The 15,760-nt window shown below is 40.5% G+C and overlaps 1 protein-coding gene across 3 annotated transcripts in view; it reads right to left on the bottom strand.

Moving 5' to 3' along the window:
• LOC106567377 (forkhead box protein J3) overlaps nucleotides 1-15,760 on the bottom strand; it is a 120,651-nt gene that overhangs the window by 89,155 nt on the left and 15,736 nt on the right. For 2 of the 3 annotated variants that reach the window (XM_014136544.3, XM_014136547.3), the window contains exon 2: nucleotides 3,785-4,215. In XM_014136544.3, the coding sequence (XP_013992019.1) occupies nucleotides 3,785-4,117 (333 nt within the window). In that variant the 5' untranslated portion in view covers nucleotides 4,118-4,215. Of the gene's footprint in view, nucleotides 1-3,784; nucleotides 4,216-12,733; nucleotides 12,776-15,760 lie in introns of all 3 variants that reach the window. The other variant, XM_014136545.3, reaches the window with a different exon arrangement.

Genomic DNA, 15,760 nt, shown 5'->3' with positions numbered 1-15,760 from the left:
TTTACCACACAACCATAAAGAGTATCAAATCTCAGTAGTCTTCAACCACTGTACAACTGACCACGAATCAACACGGTATAAATCCCACTAAAACAAATTAAAAACCGTACGCAAAAAAGTTGTAGTCAGTCAGACAATCCAATCCGCCAACAGATCCAGCGGAGACCAAATGCGATGTGTAATCCAAAAGGAAGAAATGAGTGGATCCGATCCTGTTTAAACTTGCGACCAGACTTGAGGCATCTGTTCCTCAAACTAGACAGACATTAATGTACTTGTCCTCTTGCTCAGTTGTGCACCGGGGCCTCCCACTCCTCTTTCTATTCTGGTTAGAGACAGTTTGCGCTGTTCTGTGAAGGGAGTAGTACACAGTGTTGTACAAGATCTTCAGTTTCTTGGCAACTTCTTGCAAGGAATAGCCTTCATTTCTCAGAAGAAAGGACTTTGTTTCTAGTCATTTTGAGACTGTAATCAAAACCCAAATGCTGATGCTCCAGATACTCAACTAGTCTAAAGAAGGCCAGTTTTATTGCTTCTTTAAATCAGGACAACAGTTTTCAGCTGTGCTAACAATTGCAAAAGGGTTTTCTAATTATCAATTATCCTTTTAAATTATAAACTTGGATTAGCTAACACAACGTGCCATTGGAACACAGGAGTAATAGTTGCTGATGAGCCTCTGTACGCCTTTGTAGATATTCCAATAAAAAAAAAAAATGCAGTTTCCAGCTACAATAGTCATTTATAACATTAATGTCTACACTGTATTTCTGATCAATTTGATGTTATTTTAATGGACAAAATGTGATTTTATTTTAAAAACAAGGACATTTCTAAGTGATCCCAAACTTTTGAACAGTAATGTATGTATGCATGCATGCATGTATTAATATACATATATATTTTTAAGTACATATTAGATCTGGGAATTGCCAGGGCCCTCACAACATGATATCATGACAGCTAGGTTCCGATACAATATTTTTGCGATTCTATATGCATTTGATTGGCTGAATCACAATAAAATCAGTGTTTCAAACATATTGCTCACCATATGTCAGCTGCAGAGGGAAAAGAGACATGAGAAAACAAGATTCGATCGGTCATAGAAGTGCTGAAAACAAATTGTCTCCCCGTTTAAAAAGAAGAAGATGCAGACCAAGCTAGGAAGGAAAAATACTGGAGTGTTGGTGCAGGTACAGCCAACTAGCACAAAAATAATGTTGTGATTTTGTAAAAAAAATAATATCCCGAAATATAACGGTCTTTTTTTCCCCTTTCACAGGTACATATGCAGGTACCCATGTAAAAACACATCATAGCTCATAGTAACATGAAACTAAACATGTTTATTACAGATTATAAAGCCGCAGCAGAGTACCTCTTTCCATAACAGCTGGTATCAAACGAGCTGGTGAGATCCCAAATGGCACCCTATTCCCTTGTGGCACACTACTTTTCAAAAGCATCAACATTGTTAAGAGAATAGGGGACCATTTGGGACGCATCCCATGTCCTGCTCCCTCATACCATGTGGACGAGTTATGACCTTGAAGAGTTATCTGATTACACTCAATGTATCCTGTGGCTAAAGCGCTTGTGTTCAAAATGGGAGGAGTTAGCATTGGTTTCCAGCCTCTCCTGCCTGCATATCCACATTATCATACAAAGCAAACGTGTGCTTGGGCTGGGTAGTAAACTACCCGATACCCATCTTCTCTAGCTGAGCCGGCCCACTAATCTGTAGACGGCACACGTATGCCTACCTGAGTGGGAGTCTCTTACTCACTGCGTGAGTGAGTGTGCGCGACTGTGCAACTGTGTGTGTGCTTTTTTTTGTGTGTGTAGTACAAGCTCTTTTAGCTGTACATTAACAGTATATTCTCCAAATCAAAGAACCCAGAGACTGCTTGGGCTTCATGTCTGTCTCCCACTGTGTGCAGCTGATAGTAATCACCTTGACTGTAATGAATTTTCTCACGTTCCCTTTGATGCAGATCACGGTTTCAACCACAGCGTCTCTGCACTGGGTCAGGTACATCTGGGAATAAATGTTTACAGCTTGAGGCTGAGAAGTGGGGCCTATTAGTTCATGTGCCAGATTATACTGTATATTTCATCATCTGGTCGTCTGGAGTCAACGAAATGTACATGCACAATACAGTGTGCCTGTATTCCTAGGATGTTTAGTAAGTTAGTTCCTTAAAGGGATAGTCCAATGTTAATCACACCTTTCATGAGTTCACAAAAAACTGCAGAAGTCAATCCCAAACGAACTGATTCTTAAGTGAACCATCCCTTTAACCTGTTGGGGCTAGGGGGCAGTATTGAGAATTTTGAAAAAAAATATGTGCCCATTTTTAACTGCCTCCTACACCAACTCAGAAGCTAGAATATGCATATTATTGTTCAGGTTTGGATAGAAAACACTCTGAATTTTCTAAAACTGTTTGAATGGTGTCTGTAAGTATAACAGAACTCATATGGCAGTCAAAACCCTGAGACAAATTCTGACAGGAAGTGGATACCTGATGTGTTGAATTACTTTTAAGCCTATGCCATTGAAACACACAGGGGCTTATTCATTTTTGAGCACTTCCTATGGCTTCCACTAGATGTCACCAGTCTTTAGAAAGTGTTTTGAGTCTTAAACTGTGAGAACTGAACGAACAAGAGCCTTGGAACGGTGGTGGCCGATTAGACTCTGGCGTGCGAGTTCATGTTTGGTACTCTCGTTCCAAAACGTTTTAAAAGAGAATGCAAACGTCCGCCTTGAATATTATTCATGTTCTGGTTAAAAAAGGCACTAATGATTTATGCTATACAACGTTTGACATGTTTGAACGAACGTAAATATTTTTTTCCCCCTCGTTCATGACAAGAAGTCCGGCTGGCATAGATCATGTGCTAACAACACGGAGCTTTTTGGACATAAATTATGAGCTTTTTCGAACACAACTACATTTGTTATGGACCTGGGATTCCTGGAAGTGACATCTGATGAAGAGAATCAAAGGTAATGGATTATTTACATAGTATTTTCGATTTTAGATCTCTCCAACATGGCGGTTAGTCTGTATCGCAAAGCGTATTTTTCTGGGCGCAGTGCTCAGATTATTGCAAAGTGTGATTTCCCAGTAAAGTTATTTTTAAATCTGGCAATCCGGTTGCGTTCAAGAGATTTAAATCTATAATTCTTTGAATGACAATATAATATTTTACCAATGTTTTCGAATAGTAATTATTTAATTTGTTGTGCTGCTTGACTGGCGGTTATTGGAGGGAAACGATTTCCTCAACATCAACGCCATAGTAAAACGCTGTTTTTGGATATAAATATGAACTTGATAGAACAAAAAAATGCATGCATTGTCTAACAATGTCCTAGGAGTGTCATCTGATGGAGATTGTCAAAGGTTAGTGCATCATTTTAGCTGGTTTAATGCTTTTGGTGACGCCTGTCTTTGAATTGACAAAACATTACACACAGCTATTGTCAATGTACTCTCCTAACATAATCTAACTTTATGCTTTTGCCGTAAAGCCTTTTTGAAATCGGACAACGTGGTTAGATTAAGGAGATGTTTATCTTTCAAAGGGTGTAAGATAGTTGTACGTTTGAGAAATTTGAATTATGACATTTAATTGTTTTCAAATTTGCCGCTCTTGATATTTCACCTGTTGTTGATTGGGGGTACCAGGGGTGGGACGCTTGCGTCCCACATAGCCCATAGAGGTTATTAATGCACCCTCACACTTCTATTCCTCTGTTTCCACCCCTTACCTTCCAGCCGCTGCCTGCCTCCCAGTAGTAGGGGAAGTTGTCACAGATCCATTGGTAGATCTCGCTGAGGGTCATCCTCTTGTGTGGCGAGCCGTTAATGGCAAAGGTGATGAGGCTGGCGTAGCTGTAGGGTGGCTTGCCGTCCCGGTGCTGGGCCACCTCCTCCTGGTCCAGTGTTGTGCCCGGGTCCAGCAGGGAGCTCTTCTTGCCCGGCCCGTGGCCATGATGCCCGTGGGGGTGGTGCCCTGAGTCGGACTTCTGGATGGCCGCCCGCATGGTGAGCTGGGGAAGCCAGTCCATGGAGGTCAGGCTGCTCCCTAGTTCAGTGGTCATGGTGGTGAAGGGTTATGGGAGTTGGGAGGGGAGGGAGTCAGGGGCAGGCTCTCCTTTGGCTCACTGGATTGCTGTTGCACGGCGGTCCCGGCTGAATTCTGGAAGAAAAGGAGGATGTTTGCTATACAACTGCTAATTTTGATAGAACAAACTGCATAACAGATATGCAGTTTTTTTTTATCATAGCCAAAAAATAAACAGTATTGGGTGGATAATAAACATACAGATATGGTTTAAAGCTGACTGGGCTACAGATGAATAGATGTGTCAGGATATAGATTTAGTTCATTATGTTATTCTTTTCATGGAATGGTCTAGATTTCAGCACAGCAAATACTGTCTGGCATAGCTTCCCTCAAATTAAAGACGCACTATGCCAAATCGCCCTGCCATTTCCTGGTTGATACAACTAATAGTTTGCCTAATTTCGGTTTGTGACAATACAAGCAAGTATACTGTAGAGCAGTGTAGAGGTCGACCGATTAATCGGAATGGCCGATTAATTAGGGCCGATTTCAAGTTTTCATAACAATCGGAAATCGGTATTTTTGGCGACCAATTTGCCGTTTAATTTTTTTTTATATAAATATTTTTTAACTAGGCAAGTCAGTTAACAGCACATTCTTATTTTCAATGACGGCCTAGGAACGGTGGGTTAACTGCCTTGTTCAGGGGCAGAACAACAGATTTTTACCTTGTCAGCTTGGGGATTCAATCTTGCAACCTTACGGTTAACTAGTCCAACGCTCTAACCACCTGCTTTACATTGCACTCCACGAGGAGCCTGCCCGTTACGCGAATGCAGTAAGAAGCCAAGGTAAGTTGCTAGCTAGCATTAAACTTATCTTATAAAAAACAATCAATCATAATCACTAGTTAACTACACATGGTTGATGATATTACTAGTTTATCTAGCCTGTCCTGCGTTGCATATAATCGATGCTGTGCGCATTCGCGAAAAAGGACGGTCGGTGCTCCAACTTGTACCTAACCATAAACATCAATGTCTTTCTTAAAATCAATACACAAGTATATATTTTTTAACCTGCATATTTAGTTAATATTGCCTGCTAACATGAATTTCTTTTAACTAGGGAAAATGTGTCACCTCTGCAACAGAGTCAGGGTATATGCAGCAGTTTGGGCCGCCTGGCTTGTTGCGGACTGTGTGCATACTATTTCAACCTAACAAAGACAGCCAACTTCGCCAAACGGGGGATGATTTAACCTCTAGGGTAGGTGGGACGAAATCGTCCCGCACTATTCAACAGCCAGCCAGTGACAGAGCGCCAAATTTAAAACCACAAAATGTCATAATTCAAAGTTCTCAAACATAGGACTATTTTACACCACTTGAAAGACAAGACTCTCGTTAATCTAATCACATTGTCCGATTTCAAAAAGGCTTTACAGCGAAAGCAAAACATTAGATTATGTCAGGAGAGTACATAGCCAGAAATAACCACACAGCCATTTTTCAAGCAAGCATATGTCACAAAAACCAAAAACACAGCTAAATGCAGCACTAACCTTTGATGATCTTCATCAGATGACACTCCTAGGACATTATGTTATACAATACATGCATGTTTTGTTCAATCAAGTTCATATTTATATCAAAAACCAGCTTTTTACATTAGCATGTTATCTTCAGTATTAGCAACTAGCATACACACCGCAAACTTCCAGTGAATTTACTTAATTACTCAGCATAAAACTTTCACAAAATACATAATTATTTTAAGAATTATAGATACAGAACTCCTTTATGCAATCGCGGTGTCAGATTTTAAAATAGCTTTTCGGCGAAAGCACATTTTCCAATATTCAAAGTAAATAGCCCGGCCATCACGGCTAGCTAATTTGACACCCACCAAGTTTGACCCTGCCCATACTCAGATTTACTATAAGAATAATTGGATTACCTTTGCTGTTCTTCGTCAGAATGCACTCCCAGGACTTCTACTGCAACAACAAATGTTGTTTTGGTTCCAAATAATCCATAGTTATATTGAAATAGCTCCGTTTTGTTCATGCGTTCAGGTCACAATCCGAAGGGTGACGCACGAGCGCATTTCGTGACAAAAAAAATACGAATATTCCATTACCGTACTTCGAAGCATGTCAAACGCTGTTTAAAATCTTTTTTTTATGCGATTTCTCTCGTAAAATAGCGATAATATTCCAACCGGGCGACGTTGTATTCATTCAAAGACTGAAAGAACAAAATGGAGAATTCACATGAACGCGCATCTTCAGTGTCACTGTCCCCAGGCAGGCCAGTATCAAACAGAGCTGCTGTTCTTAGCCCAGAGACTGCAGACATCTCATTACACTTTCTGGCGCCTTCTGAGAGCCAATGGAAGCCTTAGAAAATCTCACGTTACAGCACAGATGCTGTATTTTCGACAGAGAGGCTACAGAAGGACAATAAATTGTCAGACAGTGCACTTCCTGTATGGAATCTTCTCAGGTTTTGGCCTGCCATATGAGTTCTGTTATACTCCCAGACACCATTCGAACAGTTTTAGAAACTTGAGAGTTTTCTATCCAAATATACTAATTATATGCATATTCTCGTTTATGGGCAAGAGTAGTAACCAGTTTCAATCTGGTACGTTTTTTTATCCGGCCGCGCAAATACTGCCCTGTACGTGATCTGTAAGCACAAACAAAACGGAGGTATTTGTAAATAAATATGGATTATTTCGAACAAAATCAACATTTCTTGTGGAAGTAGCAGTCCTGGGAGTGCATTCTGACGAAGATCAGCAAAGGTAAGAGAATATTTCTAATACTAATTCTGAGTTTAGGTTGCCCCGAACTTGGCGGGTGTCTGAATAGCTCGCCGTGATGGCTGAGCTATGTACTCAGAATATTGAAAAATGTGCTTTCTCCGTAAAGCTATTTTAAAATCTGACACAGCGGTTGCATCCAGGGGTAGTCCATCTATAATTCTTAAAATAATTGTTATATATTTTGTCAACGTTTATGATGAGTATTTTTGCAAATTGATGTGCACATTCACCGGGAGTTTTGGTGGGAATACATTTCCTGAACATCACGCGCCAATGTAAAATGCTGTTTTTGGATATAAATATTAACTTATCGAACAAAACATACATGTATTGTGTAATATAATGTCCTAGGAGTGTCATCTGATGAAGATCGTCAAAAGGTTAGTGCTTCATTTAGCTGTGTTTTGGGTTTTATTGACACGTCCTTGCTTGGAAAAATGGCTGTGTGATTATTTTTGTCTATGTACTCTAACATAATCTAATGTTTTGCTTTCGCTGTAAAGCCTTTTTGAAAATCGGACAATGTGGCTAGATTAACGAGAAGTTTATCTTTAAAATGGTGTAAAATAGTTGTATGTTTGAGAAAGTTGAATTATGACATTGTTGTTTTTGAATTTTCCGCCCTGATATTTCACTGGCTGTGTCCCGCAGGTTTAGCCCATAGAAGTTAAACATAAGAATGAGTGAGTTGTCACAACCCGGCTCGTGGGAAGTGACAAAGAGCTCTTACAGGACCAGGGCACAAATAATAATAATAAATCTTGCTCCTTATTTAGCCATCTTACATATAAAACCTTATTTGTTCAATGAAAATTGTGAATAACTCAGTACAGGTTAATGAGAACATAACTTTGCAATCTTGGGTTGTATTGGAGTCTCAGTCTTAAAACCTGTTAGGGCTAGGGGGCAGTATTGACACGGCCGGATAAAAAACGTACCCGATTTAATCTGGTTACTACTCCTGCCCAGTAACTAGAATATGCATATAATTATTGGCTTTGGATAGAAAACACTCCAAAGTTTCTAAAACTGTTTGAATGGTGTCTGTGAGTATAACAGAACTCATATAGCAGGCAAAAACCTGAGAAGATTCCAAACAGGAAGCGCCCTCTCTGACAAGTTGTTGTTCATCTTGGCTCTTTTTATTGTAGACTGAGGATCTTTGCCATAACGTGACATTTCCTACGGCTCCCATAGGCTCTCAGAACCCGGGAAAAAGCTGAATGATATCGAGGCAGCCTCTGGCTGAAACACATTATCGCGTTTGGATAGTGGCTGGTCAGAGAACTCAGACTCACGCTCGTGCACGAGGGCACGAGATGTATTTATTTTCTCTCTCTTTGTACGTATACAGGCTTTCCCGGTCGGAATAGTATCACTTTTTTGCGAAAAAAATGTCATAAAAATTGATTTTAAACAGCGGTTGACATGCTTCGAAGTACGGTAATGGAATATTTAGAATTTTTTTGTCACGAAATGCGCCATGCTCGCCACCCTTATTCACCCTTTCGGATAGTGTCTTGAACGCACGAACAAAACGCCGCTGTTTGGATATAACAATGGATTATTTGGGACCAAACCAACATTTGTTATTGAAGTAGCAGTGCTGGGAGTGCATTCTGACGAAGAACACCAAAGGTAATCAAACTTTTCTAATAGTAAATCGGAGTTTGGTGAAGGCTAAACTTGCGGGGTGTCTAAATAGCTAGCCCTGTGATGCCGGGCTATCTACTGAGAATATTGCAAAATGTGCTTTCACCGAAAAGCTATTTTAAAATCGGACATATCGAGTGCATAGAGGAGTTCTGTATCTATAATTCTTAAAATAATTGTTATGCTTTTTGTGAACGTTTATCGTGAGTAATTTAGTAAATTCACCGGCAGTGTTCGGTGGGAATGCTAGTCACATGCTAATGTATAAAGCTGGTTTTTGATATAAATATGAACTTGATTGAACAAATCATGCATGTATTGTATAACATAATGTCCTAGGGTTGTCATCTGATGAAGATCAAAGGTTAGTGCTGCATTTAGCTGTGGTTTGGGTTTATGTGACATTATATGCTAGCTTGAAAAATGGGTGTCTGATTATTTCTGGCTGGTTACTCTGCTGACATAATCTAATGTTTTGCTTTCGTTGTAAAGCCTTTTTGAAATCGGACAGTGTGGTTAGATTAACGAGAGTCTTGTCTTTAAAATGGTGTAAAATAGTCATATGTTTGAAAAATTGAAGTTTTTGCATTTGAGGTATTTGAATAACGCGCCAAGGGATTACACTGGCTGTTGAGTAGGTGCTAGCCCATAGAGGTTAAATCATTTTCCACACAGTCTGTGCCTGTATTTCGTTTTCTTGCTAGTGAGGGCCGAGAATCCACTCTCACATAGGTACGTGGTTGCAAAGGGCATCAGTGTCTTAACATGATTTTCCAAGGCAGGATACAATCTAGAAATCTGGCAGTAGCTTCTGATTAAATTACATTGTCACAGAACCGCTTGATGCAATTTTGATGAAGCTCTCATTTAGATATCGGAAATATGGACTGGAGGCAGGGCATGAAAGGGATAACAAATCCAGTTGTTTGTGTCATCAGTTTCGGGAAAGTACCCACGTAATTGCACACCCAACTCACTCAGGTGCGTCGCTATAATCACATTTGACATTCTCCGTAAGCTTGAGTTCATTTGTACACAAAAAAAACCATACAATGATGGAAAGACCTGTGTGTTGTCCTTGTTAATGCAGACAGAAGAGCTCCAACTTCGTAATCATAGCCTCAAATTTGTCCCGCACATTGAATCTAGTTGCGGAGAGTTCCTGTAATCTTAGATTCAGATCATTCAGGCGAGGGAAAAAAACATCACCCAGATAGGCCAACTTTAGGCTCGTCTCTCAATTCAAATTTGCCCCTTGATAAGCAGTGCACTTCTGCAGGTTGTAAAAGCGTTACATGGTCGCTGCCTATATCATTGCACAATGCAGAAAATACAAAGTTCAGGTGCCTTGCTTTAAAGTTAACCATTTTCACTGTAGAGTCCAAAACATCTTTCAAGCTGTCAGGGATTCCCTTGACAGCAAGAGCTTCAGTGGATGCTGCAGTGTGCGTCAGGAGCAACTGCTTGCACGTGCGTTACCACTCCACTATGTTTCCTTGTCATGGCTTTTGTGCCATCGGTACAGATACCAACACATCTTGACCACCAATGTCCATTTGAGGTCACAAAGCTGTCCAGTACTTAAAAAATATCCTCTCCTGTTGTCCTGGTTTCCAGGGGCAGAGAGGATGTCTTCCTTTATTGACCCCCTATAAACGTAACGGACATATACCAGGAGCTGTGCCAGGCCCGCCACGTCTGTTGACTCATCCAGCTGTAACGCATAGAATTCACTGGCTTGTATGCAAAGCATTAATTGTTTCAAAACATCTCCAGCCATGTCACTGATGCGGATGAGAACCTCACAAGATGAGGTTCTCATCTTTGCGCTTCTTCGATGGTTCAATGTCCCCGTCTGTCCCAACGTCCCTGTTCGGTGCTTTCCAGGGTAAGGGAGCAGTAGCTCTTCGGCTGCATCAGATTGACAACTGTCAGTGTCCATGCTGGCTTGGCTAACAAGAAATGTAGAATTACTGATGCTAGCATTGGATGTGCTCGTGGAAGCAGAGCAACTTGTGTAGTCGACAGGTGCAGGTGTAGTACTGCTGGTAGTAGCAGTACTACCAGTAGAGCTGGTATGTGTCTATGGGCTCGGGCCTTACTTTTTCTTTTTTACCATTAATCAACTTTCGAGCAAACGGAATGAGCAGCAGCTACGTTTGGCTACATACGGACCGTTGGTGGAATTCCCGCGAGAGAGTAACAGTTAATGTGATTGGATGTTTTTGGCAGTGAAACGAGACTAGTCAGGCGAGAAAAAAAAAGCTCACCCAAATATAGCCCCATTAACCTCTCTGGAACATGTGGGACGCTAGCCACCCACAGGACACACTATTCAACAGCCAGTGAAATAGCAGGGTGGCAAATTCAAAACAACAAAAATCTCAATTCAAATCTCAAACATACAAGTATTTTACACCATTTTAAAAGATAATCTTCTCGTTAATCCAACCACATTGTCCGATTTCAAAAATGCTTTACGGCGAAAGCATAACATTAGATTATGTTAGGACAGCGCCTAAACAAGAAAAACCACATCCATTTTCCAAGCAAGGAGAGGTGTCACAAAAAACAGAAATACAGCTAAAATGAATCACTAACCTTTGATGATCTTCATCAGATGACACTCCCAGGACTCAATGTTACACAATACATGTATGTTTTGTTCGATAAAGTTCATATTTATATCCATAAACCCCATTTTACATTGGCGCATGATGTTCAGAAAATGTATTGCCTCCAAAACCCCCGGTGAATGAGCACATCAATTTACAAAAATACTCATTATAAACATTGATAAAATTTACAACAGTTATTGAAAGAATTATAGATTCACTTCTCCTTAATGCAACCGCTGTGTCAGATTTCAAAATAGCTTTACGGCGAGAGCACATTGTTCAATATTCTGAGTACATAGCTCAGCCATCAAAGCAAGCTATACAGTTACCCGCCAAGTTCTGGAGTCAACAAAACTCAGAAATAGTATTATAAATCTTCACTTACCTTTGCTGATCTTCGTCGGAATGCACTCCCAGGACTCCCACAAGAAATGTTTGTTTTGTCCGATAAACTCCATATTTATATCCAAATACCTCCGTTTTGTTCACGCGTTCAGATCACTAATCCAAAGGCATAACGCGTGAGCGCAAAACCCGAGACGAAAAGTCAAATGGTTCCATTACCATTCGTAGAAACGGTAAATCCTTAGGGTCTTTTTAACATAAATCTTCGATAATATTCTAACCAGACAATAACGTATTCATTATAGGGGCCGTTCCTTCTTTTTCCTCTACGTGCCCACGCAGTAAACAACTCGTTGGTCTCAGGCTTGAGACAGCTCTTTTTCTCTTCCCAGTAACAGTAGAAGCATGAAACAAGGTTCTAAAGACTGTTGACATCTAGTGGAAGCTTTAGGAAGTGCAAAATGACCCCACAGACACTGTAGTTTGGATAGGCAATCAGTTGAAAAACTACAAACCACTTCCTGGTTGGATTTCTTTCTCAGGTTTTTGCCTGCCATATGAGTTCTGTTATACTCACAGACATCATTCAAACAGTTTTAGAAACTTCAGAGTGTTTTCTATCCAAATCTACTAATAATATGCATATCCTACCTTCTGGGCCCGAGTAGCAGGCAGTTTAATTTGGGCATGTTATTCATCTGAATTTCCGAATACTGCCCCGTCACCAAGAAGTTAAAAAATCTAAATGGACTGTTTGAAAACGTGAACAAGACATTTTTTTGCTGTACACCCAGCGGCATTGTGCGTACCCCAGATTGGTAATACCTGGTGTAGAGAATCATTGTACCATCTAAAACACTGAAATATTTTACATAATCAAAAATATTGTATTTTTCAGGTGTTTTAAGCTGGTGTAGAAAACCGAAAGTATACGAAACTTAACGGGAAGCATAGAAATAGCACACAGAACAGATCTACCTTTCTTCTTAGACTTGCTTTCAATTAGAATGACAGATCTATAAGTTACAATTATATGTATATTTGGTTGGGTCGCCCAAAAAGGTACATATTGTAGCTTTAAAAAATATTTTATATAGCCTAGCAACTGTTTCCTCTTAGTCTGAACTTCACTCAAACCTATACAATTGACCATAAAAAACAAAGATGCAGCAAACATTAACATATTAACATAAAATTCTTACTCTAGAGTAGTCCTATGGTGCATGTTCATTCAGGCTCCAATGCTGTAAAACAGAAAGCGAGAAGGTGAGTTTGTCAAGTCCTGGCTGACAACACTCAGAGACCCATAAATAAATGCCTTCGCAATATCAAAGCCACCCACCACCACAGCAAAACTATTCCTCAGAGTTCTGTCTATCCAGCTTCCCTCTGTCATTCTCCATCCAACAAAGTAGAAATTGCAACGCGATCTGGAGTGACTAAAAGCTTGGGAATTGTTTTCACGACTGCCTGCCAAAATGGGGGAACAGCTCGGGAGGAATTCCAATTCTTCAGCGGAACCCGGAAGGACAGAATAGAATTGAATATTTTCCCGGTATTTTAGAGAAACAAACACACACACACACACACACACACACACACGCTCAGTTGGTAGAGCATGGCGTTTGCAACGCCAGGGTTGTGGGTTCGATTCCCACGGGGGGCCAGCACAGGGGAAGAAAAAAAAAAAATGTATGAAATGTATGCATTCACTACTGTAAGTCGCTCTGGATAAGAGCATCTGCTAAATGACTAAAATGTAAATGTAATGAAGAGAAGGATATCCTTGAATAATATAGGACTGGAATTATAGGCAGAAGGCTTTCTTTTCATCATGAAGATTGATTGAATGGTTATGGTCTGAATAAATAACTGCTACAGCCTACCCCCAACAGCTTGCATCCCTCTTCAAGTAGTCCATTGGTGTAGGAAATGCAACAAAGAAATGTCCAGCAAGCTATTCTAGTCAAGCTTTTACTGCATGGGACCCCAAGAGCTAAGGAGCATTTAAGGAGGCCAGCGGAGCACAGGCGCTTGCGTATTGCGAGAGACAGGATAAGTTAAGCTTATTATGCATAACCCAAAATTAGCAAAAAACAAGGCTTGAATGTATTACCTGAAAAAAGTAGGCTAGGACATCTACAGTTGATGTCAGAAGTTTACATACACCTTAGCCAAATACATTTAAACTCAGTTTTTCACAATTCCTGACATTTAATCCTAGTATAAATTCCCTGTCTTAGGTCAGTTAGGATCACCACTTTATTTTAAGAATGTGAAATGTCAGAATAGTTGAGAGAATGATTTATTTCAGCTTTTTTTCCTTTCATCACATTCCCAGTGGGTCAGACATTTACATACACAACTAGTATTTGGTAGCATTGCCTTTAAATTGTTTTATTTGGGTCAAACATTTCAGGTAGCCTTCCAAAAGCTTCACACAATAATTTGGGTGAATTTTGGCCCATTCCTCCTGACAGAGCTGGTGTAACTGAGTCAGGTATGTAGGCCTCCTTGCTTGCAAACACTTTTTCAGTTCTGCCCACACATTTTCTATAGGATTGAGGTCAGGGCTTTTTGATTGCCAATCCAATAGCTTGACTTTGTTGTCCTTAAGCCATTTTGCCACAGCTTCGGAAGTATGCTTGAGGTCATTGTCCATTCGGAAGACCCATTTGCGATCAAGCTTTAACTTCCTGACTGATGTCTTGAGATGTTGCTTCAATATATCCACATAAATTTCCACCCTCATGATGCCTTCTATTTTGGGACGTGCACCAGTCCCTCCTGCAGCAAAGCACCCCCACAACACAATGCTGCCAACCCCGTGCTTCACGGTTGGGATGGTGTTCTTCGGCTTGCAAGCATCCCCCTTTTTCCTCCAAACATAACGATGGTCATTATGGCCAAACAGTTCCATTTTTGTTTCATCAGACCAGAGGACATTTCGCCAAAAAGTATGATCTTTGTCCCCATGTGCAGTTGCAAAACGTAGTCTGGCTTTCTATTGGCGGTTTTAGAGCAGTTGCTTCTTCCTTGCTGAGCGGCCTTCCAGGTTATGTCGATATAGGACTCGTTTTACTGTGGATAAAGATACTTTTGGACCCATTTCCTCCAGCATCTTCACAAGGTCCTTTGCTGTTGTTCTGGGATTGATTTGCACTTTTCACACCAAAGTACGCTCATCTCTAGGAGACAGAACGCGTCTCCTTCCTGAGCGGTATGACGGCTGCATTGTCCCATGGTGTTTATACTTGTGTACTATTGTTTGTACAGATGAACGTCGCACCTTCAGGCATTTGGAAATTGCTCCCGAGGATGAACCAGACTTGTGGAGGTCTACAATTTTTCTTCTGAGGTCTTGGCTGATTTCTTTAGATTTTCCCATGATGTCAAGCAAAGAGGCAATGAGTTTGAAGGTAGGCCTTGAAATACGTCCACAGGTACACCTCCAATTGACTCAAATGATGTCAATTAGCCTGTCAGAAGCTTCTAAAGCCATGACATCCTTTTCTGGAATTTTCCAAGCTGTTTGAAGGTAAAGTCAACTTAGTGCATGTAAACTTCTGACCCACTGGAATTGTGATACAGTGAATTAAGTGAAATAATTTGTCTGAACAATTGTTGGAAAAATGACTCGTGTCATGCACAAACTAGATGTCCTAACCGACTTGCCAAAACTATAGTTTCTTAACAAGAAATTTGTGGAGTGGTTGAAAAACAAGTTAATGACTCCAACCTAAGTGTATGTAATCTTCTAAATTTCAACTGTATATACAGTATCAATCTAGAACAAGATTATCTATTTTGGATGCAATTTGAATGGAGTTGAGAGAGAGCGAGAGAGAGAAAGACTGTGAGAGAGTGCTTGTGCGCACTGATTTAAAGCAACAATACTTGAGTGACAGGCTGTTTTAAAACACTGCAGCTGCAATTTAAAAAAAACAAGGTGACCCCCGAAAGCCAGATAGAGATTAGACACGCATTCGTTCTTTAGGTTATGCTGCAGCAAATGAGGCCTACCTGTCACAAGATAAAAAGTTACCTTGAGTTAATAGGTCTACATGCGTTGTGAACTGTGCTGCATACTGAGATGGGCTGTCTGTCCCCCCCCCCCCCCCCCGAGTGTTGATTCATTATGCAGAGGCCGTAGAGAAGCCAGATTAAGACATTGCATATAATTTAGCGGTTGCATTTCATGCCAAGCTGTTCATATAAATCATTTATGA

The sequence above is a fragment of the Salmo salar genome, chromosome 13 (genome assembly GCF_965601325.2).
Source record: "Salmo salar chromosome 13, fSalSal1, whole genome shotgun sequence".
NCBI classification, from domain to species: domain Eukaryota; kingdom Metazoa; phylum Chordata; class Actinopteri; order Salmoniformes; family Salmonidae; genus Salmo; species Salmo salar.
Note: the sequence above shows the minus strand (reverse complement) of the source record. Positions and strands in the feature narration are given on the sequence as shown.